The sequence below is a fragment of the Musa acuminata genome, chromosome BXJ3-10 (assembly GCF_036884655.1).
Source record: "Musa acuminata AAA Group cultivar baxijiao chromosome BXJ3-10, Cavendish_Baxijiao_AAA, whole genome shotgun sequence".
NCBI lineage: Eukaryota > Viridiplantae > Streptophyta > Magnoliopsida > Zingiberales > Musaceae > Musa > Musa acuminata.
In genome coordinates this window covers 30,317,011-30,343,585 of record NC_088358.1, presented here as the reverse complement: position 1 = coordinate 30,343,585, position 26,575 = coordinate 30,317,011, and the positions used below count along the sequence as shown (strand labels likewise).

Sequence of the window (26,575 nt, the reverse complement as noted above, 5' to 3'; positions counted from 1 at the left end):
GAGAGCATTTCGAAATGCAAACAATATGACATCGTAATCTAACGAGTCTCAAGTTTGACAACAATGCGTTCACAAGTATGAGCATGAATATTTAGTCAATTCAATTACCATGAGAGAGACAGAGATTGCACATCCCAAAGATTTGTTTAAGAATCCAGGAAGTTATGTTTTACATGTTTCCAATTGCACTCCACCCTACAGTTGCATCTAACAAACCATTGGCCTAGACGATTGTTCTACTGGCTGGAGACGGGCATGCTATCTTCACTTACTGCAGCATCGGTTTGAGTTGGCGACTTCCTCACAAGGGACTTGGGAAAGTCGAGATCATCTTGCACACACCTTTGCTGGGGGTGCGAAAGGAGCATACACATCTGCCGGAAGAGGACGCGAGTGAGGCCCTGCCCGCTCTCGAAGATGTAGCCTTCATATTCACTTACGTGTTCAAGGGCATCGACTAAGGCATCATATACCTTCTGTGGACAGTTCTCGGAGCTAGGCTTGTCATGGAGATAAATAACATCCATGGTGAAAAGCTTCTGGCTAACAGGCCATTGATGCTGGGGACACGACGATGATCTGCAGTAAATGAGTATCTGCAATTCAAAAAACAAAGATCATAGACATAAAGCTCAGATTGGAGAGTTGGTGACCAAGAGAATACCTGCATGAAGAAACACAATTTCTGTACAGAAAAGAAAATCTTATCTTCTTGGATAACTATACAAATTATTTATTGTATTTTATACCAAACAGTTTAAGGAAAAATGAATATGTAATTTAAAGAAAATCAACAACATAAATGAAATTATAACAAGCAATAAATTTGTTATTTGAACACAACCTGACGCTGAGGTATGTAAAATAAAGTAGATTAAAATGAGATATCACTGTGAAGGAAGAAAAAAAAAACAATTACACATGACTTAGTTGTTGGCAGTATAGGGAAGAGTCTGATGGATTGACACAGAAAATGGAGGTACAAAGTGACCGGAATACATTTAGATGATATAGAGACACTTCAGAAGGACTTGGAAAGGATATAATGATAAAGTAGAATTTTTTTAAGAAAAAGCACAAACATGAACAACTGCTTTCATGGCTACAAGCATATGAATGCATGAACATGTATGGTTGCATATAAGTGGGATAGCAATGCCAAAACTGATCCCAACATGAATGACCATGTTTAGTTCCTATTCAAATACTAAGAACTTCACTCTTTGTTTTCTATCAGGTATCTATTTCCTCCATGTCCTCACCACTCTTAGCATCACTACTCCACTTATGAAAAGGCCAAAAGCTTTGGATTCTAAACATTGTGTAACCAAGTGTAATTAATATATATGCGCTCATCACTTAATTTATCTAACTAAAAAACCACTTAAAAGTTAAGGACAAGATCAGGTAAAAAATGTGCAGAAACACTGCTGAAATAAATATTCTTCATCCCTTGGCTTGGAACTGTATATTAATTATTAAGTAGCCTAATTCAGCAGTACACAGTATATCTCTTAAGTAGAAAGTTGGCATATGCATAGAGCCAGATTCTTGTTAAAATAATAACGTCACAAATGATGTGAAGCTAAGAAGCATCACCAAGAAACTGAGAAGCGATAGACGTATCTGATGGATTCTATATATTACTTCTCTTAAAAAATAAACTCGACAAATTGATAATAATATAGGAGTTAAATATGCATTCTCATATGAACTCTTGTCCTTAAAGGTTACGCTGAAAGCCTGGAGACATCAAGAAGAAACTCAGAGGCATAAAAAATAACCTGAGAGAGAGAGAGAGAGACAGAGAGAGACGGCCACAAAATAGAGATCATCAATTCGTGTAACACATGCTATGACAATAACCTTATGCATATATGTAAAAACAACAGACTTTAGAAAATCAGATTTACCACTCTGAAGAGACGACCCTGGGCACGAGATTTTTTAGCTTCATGGGCTGCTATGCGAAAAAGTTGTGTGATATCAGCAAGGCCATATGATGAGTCAGCGGCAGTTATTGCTCGAACTGCTGACAGAGCAGAATCAACCTCACTGCTAAATTCCTTTCGGAGCTTTCAAACATCACAAAACAGTCAAGATTTAGTATCAGTAATTCACTGCACAATCCAACAATGATAATTCATGATTTATTGATGGAAATGAGTAACTCTTCTATACAATATAATCCTCCTAACCATAGCAAGCAACAATTTCACCAACCTGCTTATTAATTAATGATACATTGAATCCTAACAAAATGTAAAGTTGTAAAGAAAACTCAAGTAGCATCATAGCATTCTTCCATGAAGCAAAAAAAAAAAGGCAACGTTTTCTGAAACAAAACTTACTCTATGATATTCTATTGCAAAATCTGCACTAACTTGAGGAAAATTTTACTGATTTATGACCAAATGAAAAGGAAGAGAATTTCCTCCTGAGCATTCTATAATATAAGTTGAACATAAAGAAAGTTATCACCTAATGCACTCTTTATATCAATAATTTTTCCTTGTTCAAAAGGAAGACAAGAAAAATCGCATCAGCAGTCAAAGAGAACAGTGAAGTGAAATCAGGATAGGCCCATGGAAGGGAAGGAGTGGACCTTTAACACAATCAGGATTCAGAAACCATCAATTTCCTATCATTAAGGTAATATTTATTTAAATGATAATCACACAAAGCAAATCAAGTAATCCAAACTTTCCAACCACCATATAGTAAACCATGCATAAAGTTTCCAACAAGTCTCATCTGTTTCTTCCACTTTAATTTTTGAGAAATTCTTATATTGTATATAAATGAATTAATTACTCCCTTCTCTACCTTTCTTAAGGCAATAAAAAATGGGCGACTGTCTGAAAGAAAGGTGTGGAGTAGCAAGAGGAAAAAATATAATACATGGTCAGTAGCAATGAGGTCCTTAGTAGCAATGACAATCTGAAAGAAAGGTGTGGATTAGCAAGAGGAAAAGATATAAAATAAGGCCAGTTTCTGCTTCTCGGTGATAGAAAATCAATGGTAACAGATTCCACTTTACCCTGGCATACAGAATAACTTGGCATTTCTCCAAACAATTGGGTCACATCATTTTCCATGAACAACACGAAAGTTCTTGATCTTCACATAGGTCCATGAATTTTTTCCAAGTCATAAATTGAATATGAAAAGGAGAATATATCATTCATCCAAGTGAAGCAATAAAGAGAAAAGAAGAGTTGTAAGCAAGAGATATAGGAACACGTCATAATGTCGATATCAAAATATGAACTGTAATTCACGATATTCATTCGCAATGAGACAATGGAGGTCCATAATTGCATCTAGCAAACCAAAGGAAAGATTTTGGAGCATGATATATTAAACTATCAACTGAAAAAGTAGAGTTTGATCATGTATCTTAGCAACACTCACATACTTAAACAGAAGAAATAAGGGTACATTGTTCATGCATCGGGAAGTTTCATTTATAATAGTTGTGCTTGCTTTAACTGCAAAAAAAAGATCCCACTCTTGCCTAAATTTGCCTTGTCGATCACGAAACTGTGGCCAATCTTCACTCTCCCTCTCCAAAATAATCACTTTCCTCCATCAATTACTCCCCCCACCCCGACCAAAAAATAAGTCCTAATTCCCATGATCTTACACCAAATCGGCGCCAATAATAAAAAATTACGAACACAGACACATACAAGAGAGTCGTCCCCGTAAACGGAAGGGAAAAGAAACATCGGCATCAACCAAACAAAGAGAAAGGGGAAAGGGGCAAAGTGGGAGGAGGAGAGAAAGGACGAACCCAGGAGACGGACTGGGCGAGGATGGAGAAAGCGAAGCGGTGGTCAGGGTTCATGGAGAGCTTGGTATGGACGAAGAGGAGAAGGGCCTGCTTGATGGCGTCGAGGCGGGTGATGGCGCGGCCCTTCGCCATCTCGGCCTTGGACTCCACGTCCACGTCCACGCAGAAGAGCACGTCCTCGCCGTAGAACCGACATGGCGGCAGCGAATACCGAGGAGGAGCAACCGTTGCGGTGGATCGTAGAGGTATTGCGGCAGTCGCCGGCCCGCCCTCCATAAGCATCGACCCCCCCCCAACCTTCCGTTCACGCTCGCTCACCGTCTTGGGTCCTCGGATGGAACCAGCAGCGAGAAGGAAAAGGTCCGGGGTCCGAACACGGGTCCAATCCGAATCCGGATCCGGATCCGGTTTCGGTTCCCGGCCTAATTCGTCACCCGAATAAGAAACCGATTTGGGTGACCTAATCCCGAATGGAAAAATTCATTTTTTTTAGTTTTTTCCTTTTTTTTCATATTTCCGCTCCCATTTAATTGTAATTCCTGAAATATCTCTCAGACAATTGAAGTAGTAATGTAGAAAGAGAATAAAATATAACTATCAGAATTGTAGAAATACTCTTATTATGATAAAGGTCTCGCATCTTACAGTCTTTAGCTCGCCCTACTAATAGACAATGTGAGAAAATAAATTTTATCTACTTATTTATTTTTTCGATATATTACCATATTCTAATCCTTCTTTATAGGTTAAAATAATAAAAATACATAATTATATCAATTTAATAATATATATTATGTCTTCGAATAATATTATGAATTAATAAGCTTTCATCTTAGTGGTTAATCTTTCTAAAATCTTCTATGAGGATTATTTATTAAATAGTAATTCTTTTTTTTTTTTCATTTTATGCTCCTTCAGTAAAGTATACAACTGACAAGAAACGCTCGATGAGAAGTTGTTTATGGCTTATAACTATTTATTTGTCTTCTAAAATATTAGGTTTTTGTTTTATTTTTCTATCTGCACCTCAAGTCCCTCACAACTCAGTCAATTCCAATTAAATCCATTTTATTATGTGACAATTTATGACATATGTAAAGTAACTTATAAATCAATCAAATTTATTTTAAATATATGATAGAAGATTCATCCCACAATAAATGTCATTACCAAAAACATCATAAGCGTATTGAAAAATAATATAATCGATATAAGTTTTTATATTTGGTATGATAAACCAATAAAGATATACTTTTGAAAGGGATCTCACTCCCATCTAAATTCCTATTTTTTTTAGTATGAGATAGTTTCTATTACATTTTAAGTTTATTTATTTGAAGCATGGTGATAAGGCATATTTTGGTCCTCTAGTTGAGTCACCATCGATGTCACATGTCAAGTCTCAACCAATGTCAGAATCTGGCGTCGCACACCATCAAAACCTCGTGACGCACGTCAAGCTAGGTTTCGTATCGAGACACTATGCGACACAACTATCATAAGGGCTCAGGGCGGTATCGTTTGACGTCGCTCAAGCATCCCCTAAGACGCCAGCTCATCAGAAAAGTCGTCTCGTCCCACAAGGGTCAGCGGCCACACCGAACCGAGGCACAACCAATCATCACACAATAGAATATAAACCCTTGGCCGACGCCCGACCAGGGGGAGAGAAAAAAACTCGATATAGAAATACTCCACTGACTTGCTCGTCGAAGGGGCCAAAGTCGGGAAACACCCGACGAAGACCATTTTGTAGGAAGGCAGACACCCCGGAACGACGAGCGTCTCAACCCGGGAATTGCCATCCGTATACAAGGACGCGCTGCCATTCATCCTGGAGTCGAAAAGACGTGTCCCACCACAAACGGTGCTTGGGTCGGCAAACCGAGAAATGCTGAACAACATCCTCTCACGAGGGCCCAATCAACTCCGCCAGCCCGACTCTTGCCCGAGTCGCTCCAAAACGGCCACCCCCGTGCGACGAGCGTTTCGACCCAAAGAGATACCTTCGATCGCACAAGAGAGAGCAGTGAGCCGGCCCGGATCCCGACCAATGCCGACCAACATTCATTCCCGAGAGCATGGCCACCTCATCATCCCACTCACTCCGGAAGAAACTCCCAACATCGATCCACGGACCTAACCGTGTTAACTCATCGGCCACGATACTTTTATTCACTAACATATAGCATTTTTGAATTTATTTACACGTATTTAAATAGACTTACAATACTTTATTGGAGGTGCCAATAAGATATATAAATAACAATATAAATCTTATACAATGTAGAATTAATATTTTAGGATTATGCGGAACATGAGATATCTTTTGACCAAAAATAAAGATGGAGATATCTCCCGATTCACCCAACAAAATATACCGTCGTCCACTATCTCGACGATGGTTGACTGATATTACGATTAAATAATTACTTGCAAAAAGACTGCGATCAAAAGTATATAGTAAACAATTACTTACCAAAAGATTGCTTCGAGGTGAAGGGTTTCAGATACTCCAACAGACGTCCCCATTTCTACAACACCGAACAATGACACCTGGGCCCACAACATCGCAAAAACCCATATTGATTTCTGGACTCTTCAATAAATCGTTCCCACTCCACGATAAAAAGCACACAAAAATATGTTGGACTTTGCGACTCCGGTGGACTGGAAAGTCCTGATGTGAATTGCATCAAAGTACGTGGAAATAACCCCATCTCAAACGACTCCCATCGATCAGATGGATCTCGATCCCACCCACGGAACACAATTGTACACCCACCGATACATCAATTTTATGGTTACGCGTGGGGAGGGGTGGGTTGAATTCTTCGTACGTGATCGTAGGTAGGTGGTGGAATGGCTTCATTTTGATCGATCGATCATGTAACATTCATATAAAGATTTAATTATTTTAATAGTAATAATTTAAATTTAATATATTTAATATATTAAATTATTCCCATCAAAACATGTCGCGGCCACGTCTCCATCCGAAGTCGACGGGTCACCGGTCGATAGCCTCCTCACGGGCGCTCAACATGAGAGTCGGCGTCACATCCTCGGAATTCTACCGCGACGCGTCAACGAAAAATCTCTGGCAGGGGACCCACACGGTAGGCTGTGGAGGGAAATTTTTGGTATGCGAAGATTTCATCGTATTTCCGAAAATGCATATATACCCCTCCCAAGTCCGTGAATTTTATATCTACCCCTATGCACGGACGCTACCTATTCTCAATGGTAAATTAAGCATTATACTTAAATATTTTTATATTTTGACTGGAAATGTAATTCTATTTAATCTTTCGATTCTGAGCCACCGAGTTTTCGTCACGTACTAATCTACCAAATCGGGGGGGACGACGTAATGCAATAATCTATTTCCGTCTCCGGGGATCTTCCATCCTCTCTCTCGCGCTCTCCCTCCATATGTTCTAAACCCTGCGAAGGCCGTCGGCTAGAGAGGGACGTGTAAGCCGATTCCTCTTTCTATCCCCGATGGCGATTTCAGGGGATGGAGAAACCCAAACCTTCGGCCGATCGAGCGAGCCCTCGCCGCCATCCTCGGACCTCCGCCGCCGCCGCCGCACCTCCTCCCCCGCCCCTGCCACCGCCGACTACTCCTCGACGACGAGCTTTCCCGCCTTCGAGGCCTCGACCGTCGATTCCGGAGAGGAGTCCGGCGTCGAGACCAGTTCCGATGCGGATGAGTACCACCGGGTGACTGGTGGCGAGGACGGAGAGGAGAACGTGAGGCCAGCGATGTCGACGGGCAAAAAGGACGTGGATGGTGGTCGCAGGAGCGAGGGGCTGGGAGTGGGAGGTACGGTTCCGCCGCAGTTCTTGTATCGGGCGTCCTCGCCGGCGCACGTAAAAGTGAAGGAGAGTCCTTTGAGTTCGGATGCGATCTTCAGGCAGGTAAGCCTTGTTCTTGATTGGGTTTCCGTTGGATTTGGCCGCGATCAAGTCCTTGGCGCCGATTCGAGAAAGTTGGGTAGACGTGTGTTATTAGCTTTTCGTTCAAGATCCAGTCTCCGACATTCATGCTGTCATGTAGTCGCAACATTATGTTTTGCTATTAACAATTCTTGCGTGTTTCTGTTTGTGTGCTTTTGAACTTCTGGTTCTGAGTTTTCGTTCATTCTTTACCTTTTCGAAAGCTTTTCATTTGAAGATTTGGTTGTTCTGGACTTCCAACCCTAGCGCGTTGTGTATGACATAATTTTTCTGAGAATGAATCCGAGGTGCCATCAGTAAAATTTTTGAGAGTGCGGATATATGATGCAGTTGAGTGGCTGGTGTCTGTACCTCGGAATATTAATTGTAGGTTAATTCTTACAAGCTATAGAGAGTCCCACACCTTTCACGTTTCACGGTAGCTATGTGAGCTCTTTTACCATACGATCAAGCTGAAAAATAAAAGGTGGATTATCTCGATAATCGTTGATACCAACATCTTTAGATTCAGGTATATAATTTAAAGAAACAATTTATAGACAATTGTAGTTCCATGCTCTGTGTAGTCCTTTTACTTACTTTTTTTCTTAGATAATTTATTTAATACTTCTTTATCATATAATATTTGATATTATCTGATTATTCGTCTAAACTTGGCCCCTCTTCAGCTATGGTTTTGGTTCCGTCCTAGTTTGTTGGGAAGCTGAGCGTTCTTCCAAATCATTATTTTGCAAAAGTACTTGTTAGTGATTTAAATCATAAAAGAAACTCTACAATCTAGAATGTCAGTAGTATCCATGAAGCGCCTTTTCTGAAATTAGTTATGTAGTTATTCCTTTTTTAGCTCAAATTTCAGTGTATAGGTTCATATGCAATCTAAAAAGAGCACAACTGACAAATTTTAGAACTACCTTGTACTTTAGTCCTTCCTTTAGTGGGGATATCTTGTATTAAATTATGTCTGATATCTTGTTCTGTGGTCTATTTCACCATGCTTATTGTCTCCAAGTCTCACATGAATCCCCATTTTTACAGAATGATGTGTTATTAATGATACATATCGTGTGGTTCATGTTGCATGCTGGTATACTGTGATATTTTTAGTAATTTGAATGAATTTGACTCGATGATTTCTGAATATGGAAATAGATCTTGTCTTTTTGTGGCGCTTGATGAGATTATATTCTTAATTTGCATTGTTACACTTGGCTTTTATTCAAAATACGTCTCTGTTTCATGACAGAGCCATGCAGGTCTTTTTAACCTCTGTATAGTAGTGCTGATCGCAGTTAATGGAAGGCTTATCATTGAGAACTTGATGAAGGTTGGTTCTTGTTCTACCTTTTAGCTTAATAGAACCACTATTCAACTTATTCTCTTTTTTCTAGATTTTATACTTGTAGCTATGATCTTATTGTGTGTGCCTTATGTGTTTTTCCCCTTTTTGTGAGCATATCTATATTTGTACAAGATCCAAGAGTTCATAGAAAGTTTTGATGTAATTCTCCTTTTGCAGTATGGTCTTCTTATAAGGGCTGGGTTTTGGTTCAGTTCGAAATCACTGAGAGATTGGCCACTTTTGATGTGCTGGTAATTCTTTTAACTAGCCACCGCTACTACTTCCTAGTACAACTGTAAATTGTATCTGACGTCATTAAATTTCCAGCCTTACGCTGCCCCTTTTCTCTCTTGGTGCATTCCTGATTGAAAAACTAGCATGGCACAAGTTTATTACAGAACCAGTAAGTAGGTTCTGATATGACTCCCCTTTTTTTATTTGCTTTATCAGGATCAATTGTTGGACCTTTGAAATTGAAGTGTGATCAAGTTTATGTATTTCGATGTATATTTCCGTTTGTTTTTCTTATTATCCTCTCCTTGATTATATGCAGTTAGCTATCTCTCTTCATGTGACGTGCACAACCACTGCAATTTCTTATCCAGTTTATGTAATTCTTAGGTAAGGGTTCTCACCTTCCCATTCTCTTGTGCAAATTATTTTTGTTTTTAAGTCATCTTGCAAGGTTCTGAAGCTAATTTTTGAGGAGTGAAGAAAGCATGCTCATATATCTGCTATTGATATGATAATCTGCAAGCCAGGCAACTTTGTTTTACAAAACAAATATTATGTATTCTATGTAAAACTTACAAACCACATGTTACTTGCAGATACAATACCTCTACTTTGATAGTTTAATATTGTTGACTTGTTGTATTTTTAAAAATTTTTCAATATTGTATTGTTTGCTCTTTTACATATAGTCCCTTGAGCATTATATATTATGTGGTTGTAGTAGTTCTATACTTCTTTTAGTCTGATTTGATTTTTTCAGAAATTTCAAAATATCTATACATATATCTTAATATATCAGCAAAGTAATTAAATAGTCATAATATTGGTAACTGTTTCCTAGTTCATCAATGATTTGTCTGATTTTTTTCTTATACCTGATGCGAATAATCTGCAGGTGTGATTCTGCAGTTTTATCTGGCTTCACATTGATGTTCTTTGCATGCATAGTTTGGTTAAAGCTTGTGTCCTTCGCGCATACAAATTATGATATGCGAACAATTGTCAAATCTTCTGATAAGGTAACTTATCATCTTTAAACATAAAATTGCATTTCAGTTGTTAAATTAGCAAGATACTCTTAAGTCTTATTGCTGCTTAATGCAGCTGATTGTTGGTTCATGTTATTAGCTATGGTGTTCTTGTGAGAGAACATGCGAAGTAATCACCTTTAAGGACAACTTGATTTGGGCGTTTCATTTGTATTTTGGACAAAACAATTTTGTTTGAATAACTACAAGAACTTAACAAGTATTTCGTTGTGACGCAATACCTCTTATGTCCAGTATGAGTCTAGCCTATGGTTCAGCCGTTCAGGTTTATTAATTTTGCTCAAAGTAAAATCCTAATCAGAGGGTTAAACTGATGTAACTTATTTTCATTAGGAAGGAGATCCTAATCAGAGAATATTTGTTTCCCTGATAATGATCGTTCTAATTACATTTCTAAAATAATTGCCTATAGTATAAAAGAAAGGCCATTTTGAGATGTCAATTTTCTCGCGATATAGTTCCTTTAGTGCCTTTTGTTGCTTTGTTTCACCTTGGCTTGTGGATTTGGCACTAACTTTGATGGGCTGATGTCAGGTTGTTAGCTGGTAATACGAATTTACCAAATCTTCCATATGCTTTCTCAGTTTTGAGTGTCGACAGCCAGTTGTACATTATGCCAAATCTTCCAGAATGCCTTCTTGATTATGGTTTGTCCTTGTTTGGTAACCTTATTTGATGAGAAAATATTTAGATAATCATCGTGAAGGTTCTAGAATTGTTTTTCTGTATGTGTGGGGAAGGACCAGAGGAAGAGGTTACATAGGGTGGCGGAGCAGAGCTTGTTGGTGAGGGAAGAGGGTGTGTGTGAATAAGAGCTGTAAATCGAGGGATCAAACTTCCTTGGTAATAATATGGAGTTCAGTTGATGGATCAATGACTTGTGAGACCAAAATATGACTTCCTGTTGTTGGTGAGGATATTTGCTTATGCTACTTGGTGATAATATGAAGCTCCATTGCGACACTCATCTTAGTTTTCTTTGTGCAAGCTTTTCTTGATCTTACTGGTATGAAAAGATCTATGTTGCAAGAGTCCAAAATTTGTGGGAGTGAGGTACATTTTTATTGTTGTATATTATTTTGATTTGCTCTTTCCTGGGTTGATTAGGATGCCTCTACTCTTAGTTAAGAATATGTATCTTTTTTTATTTTTTGAGAAATGATATGGTTCCTTTTTTTCTCTGTTTCTTGGTTTGAATTAATGTTCAGCATTTTCTTTTTGTTGTTTTTGTTTTCTTGCTGCATCTTTATTTGATAGCATGTGATGAAACATGGGCTCAGCTTGTTAACATTTCCCTTGGTGCATATCAAGAATTTTCTCTTATTTTTAGGAGGATGCATCTTTCAACTTCTCAGGCCATGATTTTGAGAAAGGTGTTAGCTTCAAACAATTAGTGGACTTCATGGTAGCTCCCACACTTTGCTATCAGGTATTCCAATTGGGCACTTTTTCTGCTTTGTTAATCTGGTTACTAGTTCTATTTTGGGTACAACTAGTTCTATTTTCCCTTTTCCATGAGATCTATATTGTTTATTCTTTTGTGCAAACTTTGAATTAGTCACCTATTTTCTGTTTCCTTAAAAATCTGTTATAACTGTTTTATATCATACAAGTGGAAGCGTGTGATGAAAATAAACCAAATTGTGATTCATAATTTCATACCATATCAAGAACCTTATTTCGACGAAGAATCTTTATATGGATATAAGTAGAAGAAAAAGGCAAAATATTTCCCTTTCTCATCAGAATGAGACTGAGATAGTGATCATGGATTATGATGGATCTGTGGAAGATACTCTTTCACATAGATCATGTGTTCTTAGTTTTGTAAGCAAATGATTGGTTGGATAGTCAGAAAATTTAGACTGATGATGGCCTTAGCTAAACAAACCACACATAATGGGTGGGTACTTAAGGTGTAAGTCTTGCAACAGGAAATCAAAGAGAATGGGATACTTTAGATGAGAGTTTCCTTCTCTTTTAGTTGTAAGTCTGAATGACCGGAAAAGAAGATATCAGTCTTCTAAGAATAGAAGTTCCTTCAAGAGTAATCCCATATTACATATTATTTGATAAGAATTGAACCTGCACTTTAGTTTACCTCCTAATTTTGTGAATATCTAATTGATTGATTTTTTCCAGAATTTTATTTACAGTTTGTGCTATGCTTAGCTTGATCCTACAACAATACAACTGAAAAGGGTTTCCGTAGATTATTTGGTGTTTTCATTATAGTGATTGTTGTATGTTATATTAGGGATATACACACTGCATACATGCTGTAAGCAAATTTTCTTTCAGAATAATTGCATTTGCAATATGTTAGAGGTGGCTTCCATTAAGCATAAATTTAGGATCATAGGTAGATCGAAGTACTATGTACTTGGATAAGAAAGGTGAATTACTTCAGTTTAGAGACCTTAGAAGAGGAAGAAAAAGAAGAGAAGATGTTATGTGACCCCAGATTGTTGGGAATTAGATTTTTAGTTGTTGTATACATACAATATTTCATCCTATATGTCTCAAATTTCATTACTTGGTCAACATTATTTGAGCAGTCCAGATAGATTCCCAAAATTTTCTTGTTCGCTTTCTATCTGTATGATAGTATTTCCTGACTTTTTTGTTTAAGCTTGCTTGCTACTAGATCAGTATTATGTCGTCTGCATATACATCTGACAGGCAATCTTTTGGCTTGATCTATTAATTCCATTGAGCACAAAGCTTGATTAGTAAGCAGCTCCTCTGATACAGAATTTGATAATTCGCATATTATGTAGCAAAATTATCCTCGTACAATGTGCATTAGAAAGGGTTGGGTGATCCGTCAGCTTGTTAAATTGGTGATCTGTACAGGTTTAATGGGCTTCATTATCGAGCAAGTAAGTGTTCTTATATATATTTATTCTACATAATTTCTTCTAATACATTACATTCGATGAGTAGATTTTTCTTTTCTTTTTGCAGTACATCAACCCAATCGTCAAGAATTCTGAACACCCTTTGAAAGGGAATCTTCTGTCTGCTATAGAAAGAGTGTTGAAGTTGTCGGTGCCAACTTTGTACGTGTGGCTTTGCATGTTCTATTGCTTTTTTCATCTATGGTAAGTTGGATTTTATGATATTATAAAATATTTTTCTTACTTTTCAAATAAAATTGCCTTAGAAAAAATGTTGACAGATAAAACATGAAAAATCTACTTTATAAACATGTTTCTTATTTAATGTAAAATCTCCTTGTTTTTGTAATTGATTGTGGACCAATGGACAAAACATTCAGATAAATCTTATAAATTACTAATGAATTCATTTTTTAGTGTGTGTTTTTTTTTCTATATAGAAACTGTTCAAGATTACATGAGTTGAAATAGTTACATCTTGAACTAGAAAAAGGGCTGTCTTCCCTATGCAGGCTAAATATTCTTGCTGAGCTCCTCTGTTTTGGTGATCGTGAGTTCTACAAAGATTGGTGGAATGCAAAAACAGTTGAAGAGGTACGTTATGATGTGTACTAATTTTACCCTTTTACAGATCGTAGAGTAGAATAAACTAGTATCAACAATTTTTAATCCCTTCTTTTTGTCTGTTATTTGCATGCACTTTATTGGGACTGCACCAGTATTGGAGAATGTGGAACATGGTACATCTCTTGCCTTTAAGTTACATACATGCTAGTTCATACCTTAGCTACAAATAAGTTGAAAAAATGTTTCTTTTGAGAGCATAATTTTACTTGTCCTTCATGATAGAAGACAGACTTTGCATTTTAAGAGTTACATTGTTATTTGTTTTGTATCTATGGACAATAGGGTCTTCTGCTAGGTTACATACTGGCTTCCTATGTTCTCATCTTTCATGCAGACATGTTGAAATTTTTTTGGCTTTATTTTAATCACATTTGTTGAAGACCTACAGAATAAGTTCCAATAGCAATTCTGTAGTTCCATGAATCAATTCAATTGAAGACATCATGTTACTGTTGCTAAAATAAAATAATAGAATTTTCTTTATTCTTGTTACAGTTACTACATGTATAAAATTAAACAGACACTTCTTATAGTATTCATCTTGTGTGCAGTGTTGTCCTTTGAGACAATAATGAACAACTTGTCATATTATTGTTAATGAGGTTTGCCAAGTTCAAAGCTATGAGGTTTTCCATCAATTACAGTGGACAGTTTTTGTTTGTATTCACCTTTTTTTTTGTAGTGGTTTTTGAATTTAGATATATTGACTAGAAAAAGCAATCAGATATTATAAAGCGATTTTCTTATTCACAGGCATATTTTTTACTTTTTGGTATTGTCTGGAATTTGATGCCTTTATGTCGCTTATATCTTTCATAAACATGATACTTGCTAGTATTTGTAGTAATGCTGCTCTAAATAATCATTTTCTGATCATATACAGCCTGTCCATAAATGGATGATTCGCCATATATACCTTCCCTGCGTACGCAATGGCTTACCAAAGGTAATGTTTCTGATGTTGCTTTCAGATAATGACTCCTAGTCTTGGTTTAGTTGCCTTATTTTCTCTATTATGATCCATCAACACATGCTTGCTTAATTCTTGCGAAGGAAATTTAATAAACATAGATTAATTATGCTTCTAGTGTAGCTACTCTTTTTTTTGTCTTGTTTGAGACTATCTTTTGGCAAATGGAGATGATATCTGAAAATTAGACCAAAATCCTAGGAGATTGGTAAAGAACACTTCCCCCCTCCCATCTCTCTACTATGATTCCTGTCCCTCTATATCTAAAGTATCGACAGATAATTGGCTACATGGCTTATATTCAACTGACATACAGTAAGTGAAAATGTTAAATTATTTTCCTCTAAAAGGACTGATGATGTGAAAATTTGACTTGCATTGGATCTTGCTTGTGGATAACTTTTTTGAGGAATTGATGCCTTAATGCAGAATATGTGGAGTAGTTATATTCTTTATTGTCTTCAGCTATCAAGTTTGATCTGGTACAAGATTTGTTGAAACCAAGTCATTCTTTTCTTTTTAATTTGTGATTTTTGTATTTGTAATATTTCATCCCAGGGAGTTGCTGTTTTCATTTCCTTCTTCGTCTCTGCTGTATTTCATGAGGTACTGCATTTGCTTTTCTGAACTACTGAGTGAATTTTCTTCTTTCGTTTTATTTGTTCTTTAATATATTTCACTGTTTTATGATTAGATATCCTAGTGGTGAAAGCTTTTAGCTCAACAAGTTCAGTTTATTCTGTTATGTTTTTACCCAAGTTCAGTTCAAAATTCACACGTCTTTATTGCTGCAGAAACACCTTTGAATTTACACATGAATGTGCACTTGATTCTTGAAATTAGTAAATGTCTCCATATAGGTTGGAGAACTATAGATGGCTATGGTCAGCGCCAATACTAGCATGCCGTATGTGTTTCTTGTCAGATCTCCAGAATTGAGGTCTGACTTCAGTAAATTTAGGGTTGGACCCATAAGTAAATTTATTCAGTATGCTTGCACAGATTCTATTATCGGATAAGATGGTGTTTACGTGTTGAACTACATTTGACCTGGGAATGTAAGATCTGGTATTTGCCTGAAGGGCAAGCTAAGAGAAGGAACTGCCAATATTGAGCTGTTTGCCAGTTTATTTGGTTCTTTTGAAATCAGTATAAAAACAGTGGAAAAAAGAAGGATGAATTAGACTTCATTCATAAAATTGCTCCGACATGGTTCATTTAACATTGGACATTAAGATTTTGTATGGTTTCCCATTGGTATTGTAATTTTAACTTTTTGAAGCATTTGTTTAGTAGTGTTGAGTTGTCATGGCACATCATCCATTCTGTCATCTAATCGCATATATGGTAGTGCCTAGATAATACACTATAAGAATGCACTACCATATATGCGATCAAATTGTATCCATATGGGTTCAACCAGCTTTGAAGGATGATGTTGCGGCGATGCTACAGCATCAAGCATTTAGTTTTTCAGAAAATTTACTCATTCACTGTGTCCGGTGTCATGTTTGGTCATCTGCTTCGTGATTTCATGTGGAATCCTCAGCCCTAGGCCTATCCATGATAGAGGATTGCCTTCTCATGGCAGGGAAGGTTAAGTACCGTATTGTGCTAGTCAACAAAGGTCAAAAGTTTGCCTAACTATGCATGGCATAATATCACCATTCAACATGTGACGTGGTTTGGCAGATGCTGATTGGTATGGCAATCCTTGCGTAGCACCTAGATGTGCTCTTATTTAGCACATGTCTCTTATTGAGTGTTTTGAGCAGTGTTCTGATGTTTAATTGTTATCTCACCTCTATGGTTGTGCAGTAGCATCTTTTTGAGAAATCTTATCTTTTGCTTTTGCTTTTGCCACTATCTCCTGCTTAAATTGTCTTGAAAGTTTCAGAGTTGATTAGTTATTTGCTCTACCATTATCTTAATTATCTGTGAAACAATTTGACTTTTGCAGCTGTGTGGTTCTGTTCCATGCCACATATTCAAGTTTTGGGCATTTATAGGAATAATGTTTCAGGTACAAAATTATCAAAATGGTGTTTACTTATCCTAGAAATCTATTAAACTTGTGCTTTATTTGTGAGTGATTTTTTGTGGTTACTAATGCATTATTGGAATCCAATTTAGCTCAGTGACAAAACTTTCATGTAGCCAACCAAATAGTTGGGACATTATGGCTTCTTCTTGATGTTGTTGCACTGTTGCAATCTGATTTCCTGTTTGATAATGAAATCATGACGAAAAAAAGTCATGGAAATTATTTGCCTTTAGTGTTGAGATGAATTCCGATTCTGTTATAATAGGGTGAACTACAATTAGCACGCTCTCCATCTTTCAAAACCAAGTGCTGTGATTCCATGCTTTTGCATAATATTAAATCTGAAAAATTGTGCAAGATAAGATTATTTACAGGCTGCCATTGATATGCTTTAGCAAAAATAATATCTCTATCAAGCCCCAGCAGGGATGGATATATGGTTTACTGTGGCAATAGTCTGATAACCATTATAAGTTTATCTTTGAGTATTTGTATTTGTTTCCACTTTTTTGAAGTTCATTCCTAAAATGTTTATTAGCATTAGCAACACTCACACAGTGGCTTCCACATGAAGGTTGAGGCAATTGGCATATAGTAGAAGGTAGCTTCTTAGTCTTGTCATTTGCTCTCAGTACAACACTATTGTAGAACAATGCTGAAGGAAAGTCACTTTGTACAAGGATTGCCTTGTCGAGCCATGTTGGTTAGAACAAGGGTGTATCGACTGGCACAGCACAATTTGTACATGGCACCAATAGCAATGGATGGTGGGTTTAGAGTAATGACTTGGCCCTTTCATGTGTGCATCCTTGTTCCTTTTTCACTTGTTTTATTCTTATTTTTAGATAAAAATAAAAACAATGAATTAAATAAATGCATCTAGTGAAAGAGGGGCAATGTATTAACTCTTTAATTATCTTGACCCAATATTGATGATTTAGGTTCTGTTTCTCTAACGTGACACTATATATTGCCCCTCACACGCAAACCGGAAGAGTATAGTACTTGCTTTTTTCTATAGAAAACATCCAACAAACTGCTCGGTATGACCGGTCAAAGATGGGTGACTTTTGCCTAATACTTGAAGAATGAATGATGCTATCTTTCACTAAATGCTTTCTATTGTTTTTTTTCTTCTTTTGGGCAGATCCCGTTAGTCATCCTGACAAACTACCTCCAGAATAAATTCAAGAGTACAATGGTATGTTTACTTTCATGGTTTTTCATCATGTGTTTCCACTTTAAAATCTTAGAGATGATCCGTGCCATTTTCTCGTTTTTGTTTGAATCTTTTTTTGCAAGCAAAGGTAAGAACGAACAGAAGAAAAGAAGGGAAACAAAAAAAAAAAAGACTGACTACTTTTACATATATCGAAAATTGGCAGGTTGGGAACATGATATTTTGGTTCTTCTTCTGCATTCTTGGACAACCAATGTGTGTCCTCTTGTACTACCATGACGTGATGAACAGGAAAGTGAACACCTAGAGTTCTTGGAAGAAAAGTTTATACCTGACTCGGCACATGTAGTTTTACTAGATATCCTTTGCGAAGGCGGTCGATTTAAAGATCTTATACCCTTTTGTATAGAACATTATTGAAAGTGTTAGACACATACTCCACTGTTGACATGATTTTTGTGAAACCCAAGCTCTTGTGCCGCACATGATCGATCGGTAGTTATTGTGCTGCTCTTTTTTATCACGCCCTCTTAACCTTCGATGCAATGTTATCATTTATCAGTGGGCGATCGCCTGTTACTCGGTCAATGGTTAGGGAAGCACCCAAGTCAACGGGTAGGTTGTCGGTTGGTGTTCGATGGGTCACCACCCCGGCCGACCCCGATGTCCTCTCAGAAACAATCTTACGAAACATTTAGCATACGTCGCGTGATATTAATAATGTTTAACATCAAGAATTTTTTATGGCCGCACGCAGATGCAAGTTGAAAGCTACTCCTCGGTGGATGCTGCCACTACACGACATATTATATCTTAAACATTTGTCTCCGAAAGTGATCCGAGGTGAATGACGACAGAATCGATGCCAAGGTATCTTCTGCTTTCGATGATACCCAGCATCTTCCCCCCTACTAATTTCAACGGAGAACATCATCTCGGTACAAGACGATGACTAGTGGTGCTTCTAACCTTTTCTCGGTTTCCATGTCGTGATGATTTCTCCACCTCCATGTTTGGGATCCTGGTCCTGCATTGCAGTGCACCAATCAGTCTTGATGAACAACTCGATGTTCTGAGAGCTAGAGCTTGTTTGTGACGCCAGAGAGCATCGTGTAAGAGAGTTCTCTCCAGCTCGGTTGTCGATTGTGACATGGAGATGGGTAGTACTACTATTACGCTTGGATGGGCGGAGTACACCTTCACCTTGGTGGCCTTGCTGGTTGGGTTCTTGATGTACTTGTATGCACCGTCCTGGGGAGTGAGGAAGGTGCCCGGGCCTCCGACGATCCCCCTCCTCGGCCACCTTCCCTTGCTCGCAAAGCATGGACCGGACGTGTTCAGCGTTCTTGCTCAGACCTACGGTCCCGTCTTCAGGTGTGTGGGCTGCTCCTCTGTCGTTGTTTTGTGATTTTACTACGTTTCGGAGATCCATATATGCTTGCGGGAGTAGATGATGAGGTCCTATGCGAGTTAAGATCGGAGTTGTGGAATGGCGCCTAATCTGATCGAACTCTCTCACATGTTTTGCTTTGTGAAAGGTTCCATATGGGGAGGCAGCCGATGGTGATCGTTGCTGACCCAGAACTGTGCAAACATGTTGGCATCAAAAAGTTCAAGAGCGTCCCCAATCGAAGCCTGCCTACTCCCATCTCTGGATCGCCTCTCCACCAGAAGGGCCTTTTCTTCACAAGGTAGTAGGCAGCAGCCACCATCCAAGCTATTCCGCCACCACCGAGCCACTCAAAATAGTTGAACTGCCTTGACTGCAGGGATTCAAGGTGGTCTGCTATGAGAAACACCATCATCTCCCTCTACCAACCCACGCACCTGGCCGGCCTGATCCCCACCATGCAATCCTACATCGACTCCGCAACACGACACCTTTCCTCGACCCAAAAAGACGACGTGACCTTCTCCGACCTGTCCCTCAGACTCGCCACCGATGTCATCGGTGAAGCCGCCTTTGGCGTCGACTTTGGCCTCTCCGGAGGAAGCCCACCTGATGGCGAGCGTAGCAAAGATGGCGAAGTCTCTGAGTTCATCAAAGAGCATATATACTCCACCACCTCCCTCAAGATGGATCTATCCGGCTCCTTCTCCATCGTGCTGGGCCTCCTCGTTCCTGTACTCCAAGAGCCAGTCCGGCAGCTCCTGAAAAGAATTCCTGGCACAGCCGACTGGAAGATACACCAGACGAACCAAAAGCTGAGCAAGAGACTGGAGGAGATCGTCGCCAAGAGGGCATCCGAGCGGGCCAGAGGCTCCAAGGACTTCTTGTCGGCAATCCTGAACGCCAGGGACTCCGATGGAGCATCGAGGAAGCTCTTCACGTCCGATTACATCAGCGCGCTCGCTTACGAGCACCTCCTCGCCGGCTCAGCCACCACTTCCTTCACGCTGTCGTCGGTCCTTTACCTCGTCTCCGAGCATCCGGAAGTCGAGCAAAAACTGCTACGGGAGATCGATGGATTCGGCCCGAGTGATCTGATTCCGACTTTTGATGACCTGCAGCACGAGTTCCCCTACCTCGATCAGGTTTCACCTCCGCAAACTGGGACCTTTTTCTCACCCACTCCTTCATGTTGGATCAGCTTAGAAACTTGCATTTACTCTGTCTGCGAGCTTACTACGATGCTCGTTAATTATACTCGTGAAAGTGCGCTTCAATCTTTCGGTTGCAGGTCATAAAAGAGGCGATGAGATTCTACACGGTGTCTCCGCTCGTCGCGAGAGAAACATCTCAGCCTGTCGAGGTCGGAGGCTTTCTCCTCCCCAAGGTATGGTATGGTGCGAGCGACGCACGATTGCTCAGAACCGAAGATTCACGACTGCGATGCTGTTTCTTTTCCCTAATCAAAAACATCAGAGGAATATATGTATAGGATCGATCTATATATATCTGTGAAACGATTGCAGGGTACATGGGTTTGGCTGGCACCGGGAGTCTTGGCCAAGGACCCAAAGCACTTCCCGGAGCCCCACTTGTTCCGGCCCGAGAGGTTTGATCCGGCGTGCGACGAAGAGAAGCAGAGGCATCCGTATGCGCACATCCCCTTCGGAATCGGACCCAGGGCATGCATCGGGCAGAAGTTCTCGTTGCAGGAGATCAAGTTGGCGGTCATACATCTCTACCGCCATTATGTTTTCAGACACTCCTCAAGCATGGAATCTCCCTTGGAATTCCAATATGGCGTCGTCCTCAACTTCAAGCATGGCGTCAAGCTTCGTGTCATTCGAAGATCCGAAGCCTTCCATGTGATGATCTAACCAATGTATTATGGGTAAAAACTTAAATTCATGCACAAATAAAAATATTATCGTGCATAATATAAAACTTATATTTTGATCCATCGATAGATGGCTTAAGGGATCTTTAAAAAACCTGAATTTTCTGAAGAAAAGAAAAACCATAAATAAAATTCTAGTTTTTCTTCTTTATTTTTTTCTTTTTTTTGACATAGATTATCAATGAAAATATGGTAACGGTGGAGAGTAGATAGAAACGATTACTTCCATTAAAACATTGATTCAGAGTATCGATCTATTATAAAAGCATACGATAATTCAAATCAGATTTAAATTTTTATTAATTCAGAACTAATATCTAAACATTTATGGAAGAATCGCATCTTTACAATTGTTCGTCTTCTTAGTCATTTATTAAATCATCATTAAAATTATAGTATGAGTCACATTACATTTCATGTTTATGAAACTAAATTCTCTCGAATCTTAGCTTGAATGTAGTTAGATTTTATGTAGATATCTGATCCGCTAACATCACGTAAAGGGAATTGGTCGATGATGCATGTATGCAGTTGCATCGCCTTGGCCTTCACTTATTTCTTCTTCCACGTTGAACAATACCCGAGAAATCTTAGAGACAAGAGGGAAGTATCTTTGCTTCCGACATTCGAACAGTTTTATTAAAAGAAATTTAGTTTTGCTTCCGACATTCGAACAGTTTTATTAAAAGAAATTTAGTTTGAATATATTAACACATTCCTCTCCTATTTATAAAAAAAAAATATTATCGATATTAGACGTGTTGGCCATCTTAACCCACATAAACTCCGATCATGAACTCTCTTCGTTCTCGAAACAACTTTTCTTTTAGAAAAGAATACTATACTGGTTTTGTCTCAGAATTCAGTGCACATAACCCAGTCAGAGACACGAGACACAACATCATTTGCTGTGTGGGCTGTGAACCACGATCTCTCTCCATTTCGTTGGCAAGCTTTCCGATTTGACTCCATCACTGGAAGCCATTAGTCCTTCTGGCACCGGATTTGTGCACCTCAATTCTCGCACGCACTTTGGGAGGAGCTGCAGAGCTCTTCCGTAGGACGTGGCAGACACCGCTTTAGCACTCTTACCCAATGGCTTCGTTGCATCCGAGTCAACGCACGTCATCCATCACATGCGCCATCTTCTGCCTCTCTCTCTCTCTCTCTCTCTCTCTCTCTCTCTCTCTCTCTCTCTCTCGGTACGTTACCTGTGGGATCACTGTGACAGTACCAACTTGTTCCTTTTGCTACTTCTGATTCACGCTTTGGGTGCAGAATTATATATGTAACCCGCGTGGTGGAGAAGCAGAGGCGAGGTGGGTGAGACGATAACCGGGTGGAGAAGCACGCGGTGCTCCGCATCAACGCGACCCATAAGATCGTAGCCGTCGCTGAGAGTGGGCCTCCGTCGAGCAATGGCCTTCTCGCGAGGAGGTGACGTCGCGCCCATAAAAAGTGGCCTTATCTTCGGCGGCCACTGACTTCCCTCACGTCAGGCCACCGATTCGCGTCTGCGGCAACTGAGGCGTCCACGTGCAGCCAGCTACCGGGCCCACCCAATTTTACGACGAGCGATCGCTATCCGATGAGGTTATGACGTCAGCTGCCGGTTCACCGTGGCCGTGTGCCGAGTAACATCGGGCGCGAGTTGTTGTGGGGGTGCTGACAACACCGTTACGATCGCCGTTTCGATGACGTCAGCCTCTCCGAGCGTTGTTTGCTTTATAAATACGCGATGTTTGTGTCTTTTGCATTGATCGATTCGTCGATCTCCGAGAACGAAAAACCAAAAGGGGAGGACGAAGAAAGACGATCTGATGGCTGCGGTGGCGGCAGCGGTGGCGAGGGGGAAGAAGAGGGGGACAGCTGTGCTGTCCATCGACGGGGAGGATGAGGCGCCGGAGGAGCGGGTGGCGCGGCTGATCAGGGAGAACCCCGCGGTCATCTTCAACCGGCGGGAGTGCTGCATGAGCCACGTCATGAAGCGGCTGCTGGCGGTGGTGGGCGCCCACCCAGCGGCCATCGAGCTGCAGGAGGCCGACGAAGAGGCTGCCGCTGCCGTGGCCGGGGACGGCGGGCTTCCCGCCCTCTTCGTCGGCGGCGTTGCCGTGGGCGGCCTCGAGGGCCTCATGGGCCTCCACCTCCGCGGTGGTCTCGTCCCCATGCTCCGCGAAGCCGGCGCCCTCCGCATCTGACGCGTGTCCCAGTCCGGTGGTGGACCCGACGCAGGGTAATGCCGTAGTTCTCCTCCCATCTCTTTGTTTCTCCCTTCTCTGTAACTTTCTAAAAGTAATCTGTGGGGATCGAGTAAGAGTTCTTCTTCATCCTTGCCTCCCGGGGAAGGATGCATGTCTCCACCGTAAATAGGGAGCGTATCAGGAAAGAGGAAACCAAAAGGGCTAAAAGAGAAGAAGCACGGGTCCTTTGTACTGCATGGTGATGAGTGGATCTTTGTTCTATGCGTTTTAACCCTTCCTTCCACTGGTCTTGGTTGTCTTCTACTGCAACCCTCACGAGCGAGCGAAAGCCATGGCCGGTTGGAATTGGGTGGAGGATAAGAACGCGGGAAACGCCTTGTCTGATGTCGTAAGAAGCGGGCGTAGGCCGTCGCGTTTACGTCAATGGTGGTGGTGTTTGTAATTAAGAATTGGTTTGGTTGGTGTAATTATTGACTTGTTTATAGTGTAATTGATGGTTTGATTCGCTAACTTCGAGTCGGACGAGAGTCCTTTGTCGGATTCATATCCGGTGGTGTTGATTTGCTGCTTTGTGTGACTTCGGTTGTCCTCAGTCGTGAGATGTTTGCTGCGTGATTTGGATTCACATAACACATACTTTTTCGTCTGGTGGTTGAGTCCACGAAAGCAAGTTAGCAGCGGCCATAGTTCACCGACTTCTTCCTACGAGTTGTTCTAATAAGAGTTTCATTGAGCTCATCTCACTCCATGTTGTACACCTCATATTAATTTGACTGAAGGGCCTCTATATGAACTTGTTGCCTTTATCGGTAAAACAATCATCCTCTTTCTTAAATAGAAAATATATTTTTGTAAAACCATGTTGATAAAAGACATGCAAAATTAATTCTTTACCAACACTATGCAAACACCCATACAGACGTTTGCTTTCGTTTTCTTTGGCATGAAAGAGGACAGATATTCTTAAATGATTTTGAGTAGCATCAACCTTCGCGTGTGCTTAAAGTGCAGTGCGGAGGTAAAGTGATGCTTTTGATATGGCCCTCCCCAGTGAGGAGATATTTTCTGTACAGTGGATTTGCGTCTTGTCATACAGTCTTGTCCACCTCATTTGACCCTTCCTGTAGAATACTGCTGTTTGGGCAGATTTGAGACCGGATATGGTATGGTCCTCGACGTAGAGAAGCAATTAAAGGATATCAGTGGATCAACCTGCAAGAACAAGCTACCACTTATTACGATGTCTTCTTAGGAATAATCAATCTCTCTCTTTAACATAAACCATCTCAAGTTTCTCCAAAATAATCAAGCATCAGTGATGTTCTCAGCCATCTACCATGCTTTCTCAGGTTGTGATTGCATTGTTTATAGAGAACGTATTCGTTTTTCATATTCTTCTGCAACTTTTAGATGTGGAACTCCATTATGCAGCAGGTGCACTTCCTGAACATATGGCAATCGCTATGGGAATATACAACTCAGAAAAGTAACATGAACCATGGTTAGCTATTCTCAGAACGGAGTAAATCGTGCATGGTTGTACCAGCCAATGTTACGTATGACAACATGATTGATAAGGCCGAAGGACTGACACCCAGAGGTGACATTAATGCTTTGACCGAATGCATCGGTGTTTTCTGCCCTAGCCCAACCCAATTGACTCCAGGCAAATGCCAATCACCCCTCCCAACTTTTCAGAACATCCCTTGCTTTATTTAGCACTTAAAATTTGTTTTAAATTTATATTTCTTAATTGTTTTTTAAGTCTATTCGCGTCTATGCTTCTCTTTTAGGATTTGTATGTTCTTGTCATATTAACCATTTTGTTTATTAAGTCTATACTTGATCCTTCATCTTGACTCAGCTGATTCATATTTAAGCTTCACCTTTTCTGTCAGATGTTACTGCATGCCTGTGCTTACTGTACGTACCCAAGGCTGTAAAAGAACTCCACCCATGTTTGCAATCACAGTACAGCATTTAAATATGTCACAAGCAAATGCGACTCGCACTAAATGCCTAGTCTATCCTGTGTAGTTTGATCTCATGGTTCCTTTTGTCTCCTCTTAGAAAGAGATGCTTCTTTCTCGTGGGGATTAAAGTGGCGCGGGAATCTGACTTCACTCATGAAGAGTACGACAGGAAGACTTCAGCCAACTTTGTCTGCATTGATGCTCTTGGACACCCAATGTTCAAGCTCGTAATGATGATGTCGCCCGGTAGGACCATTCACTTTCCGAGACCTAAGCAAGCCGAGACTGGAGCTTTAGTTTCCACAGTCATTTCGGTACACAAGACACGCACCCGATGTGCATGCATGGTTTCAGTCTTCCCGTTGCTTCTGCAACCCTTTCCACTGTTCAAAAGATCTACCGGGGGAATCCGTAAACAACAAAAAGGCACGGGCGGCCGAGGTTCGAAAGCAACAGCCATGCTTGCAAAAGGCGTACAGGTATATTGGAAATCACTCGAGCCATGAGTTCCTTCTTCTCTGTTCTTTTTCTTCTGACGCACTCATCTCAATGCATCTGTGACAGTATGTATTTATTTCCGAGTCGTATGCTGGAATAGCAATCTCGTCATCATAGCAAGTAATACAAATTAACGAGGACCGTCACCTTCGTGCGATTACTTGCAGCGGAATGGCATTCGCTCGTATTTATCGTAGACGGCAAAAGCAATATGGCGAGGGAGGTAGCGAGTGGACATGACGGCATCATAATGGACAAGGTTGGGATGTCATTTCATATGGTCCATGACTGGTATTGCTGATTTGATTCCACACCAACCCGATCGAGGTAATCTATTCACACAGCCTCCCTTTTTCGCCTTTAACTCGAAGTAAACAAAGCCTCCCTCCCTCCGACGTAACATTGCCAAGGCCTAAGCCAGCAGGTAACTCGTTGCTACTTTGGATTCGAACACACAATTAGAATGTTGCCATGTGGGAGCTGCGTAATCATTATTTATCGTACTATGTTTTCC

At 40.1% G+C, this 26,575-nt stretch overlaps 4 protein-coding genes across 4 annotated transcripts; 3 read left to right on the top strand and 1 right to left on the bottom strand.

Annotated features, from left to right (window-relative positions):
* Positions 1–78: 78 nt before the first annotated feature.
* LOC103968847 (uncharacterized) lies at positions 79–4,131 on the bottom strand. The gene is made up of 3 exons (XM_065171108.1): positions 3,797–4,131; positions 1,914–2,075; positions 79–596 (listed from the first exon to the last, which is right to left on the bottom strand). The coding sequence occupies exons 1-3, from the start codon at positions 4,076–4,078 to the stop codon at positions 237–239; spliced, it is 804 nt and encodes a 267-aa protein (XP_065027180.1). The 5' UTR covers positions 4,079–4,131; the 3' UTR covers positions 79–236.
* Positions 4,132–7,126: 2,995 nt separating this feature from the next.
* Positions 7,127–18,585, top strand: LOC135651205 (diacylglycerol O-acyltransferase 1-2-like). The gene is made up of 16 exons (XM_065171106.1): positions 7,127–7,720; positions 9,003–9,083; positions 9,276–9,349; positions 9,426–9,501; positions 9,652–9,719; positions 10,228–10,351; positions 11,712–11,810; positions 13,162–13,263; positions 13,349–13,485; positions 13,794–13,875; positions 14,001–14,021; positions 14,792–14,854; positions 15,437–15,484; positions 16,839–16,901; positions 18,070–18,123; positions 18,308–18,585. Exons 1-16 carry the CDS (start codon positions 7,301–7,303, stop codon positions 18,407–18,409), a joined length of 1,614 nt encoding a protein of 537 aa, XP_065027178.1. The 5' UTR covers positions 7,127–7,300; the 3' UTR covers positions 18,410–18,585.
* Positions 18,586–18,984: 399 nt separating this feature from the next.
* On the top strand, positions 18,985–21,452 carry LOC103968846 (cytochrome P450 711A1). The gene is made up of 5 exons (XM_009382179.3): positions 18,985–19,476; positions 19,641–19,793; positions 19,872–20,637; positions 20,784–20,879; positions 21,019–21,452. The coding sequence occupies exons 1-5, from the start codon at positions 19,253–19,255 to the stop codon at positions 21,367–21,369; spliced, it is 1,590 nt and encodes a 529-aa protein (XP_009380454.2). The 5' UTR covers positions 18,985–19,252; the 3' UTR covers positions 21,370–21,452.
* A 1,690-nt stretch (positions 21,453–23,142) lies between these two features.
* Positions 23,143–24,134, top strand: LOC135650433 (monothiol glutaredoxin-S2-like). The gene has a single exon (XM_065169750.1). It carries the CDS (start codon positions 23,210–23,212, stop codon positions 23,585–23,587), a length of 378 nt encoding a protein of 125 aa, XP_065025822.1. The 5' UTR covers positions 23,143–23,209; the 3' UTR covers positions 23,588–24,134.
* The last annotated feature ends 2,441 nt before the right edge of the window (positions 24,135–26,575 follow it).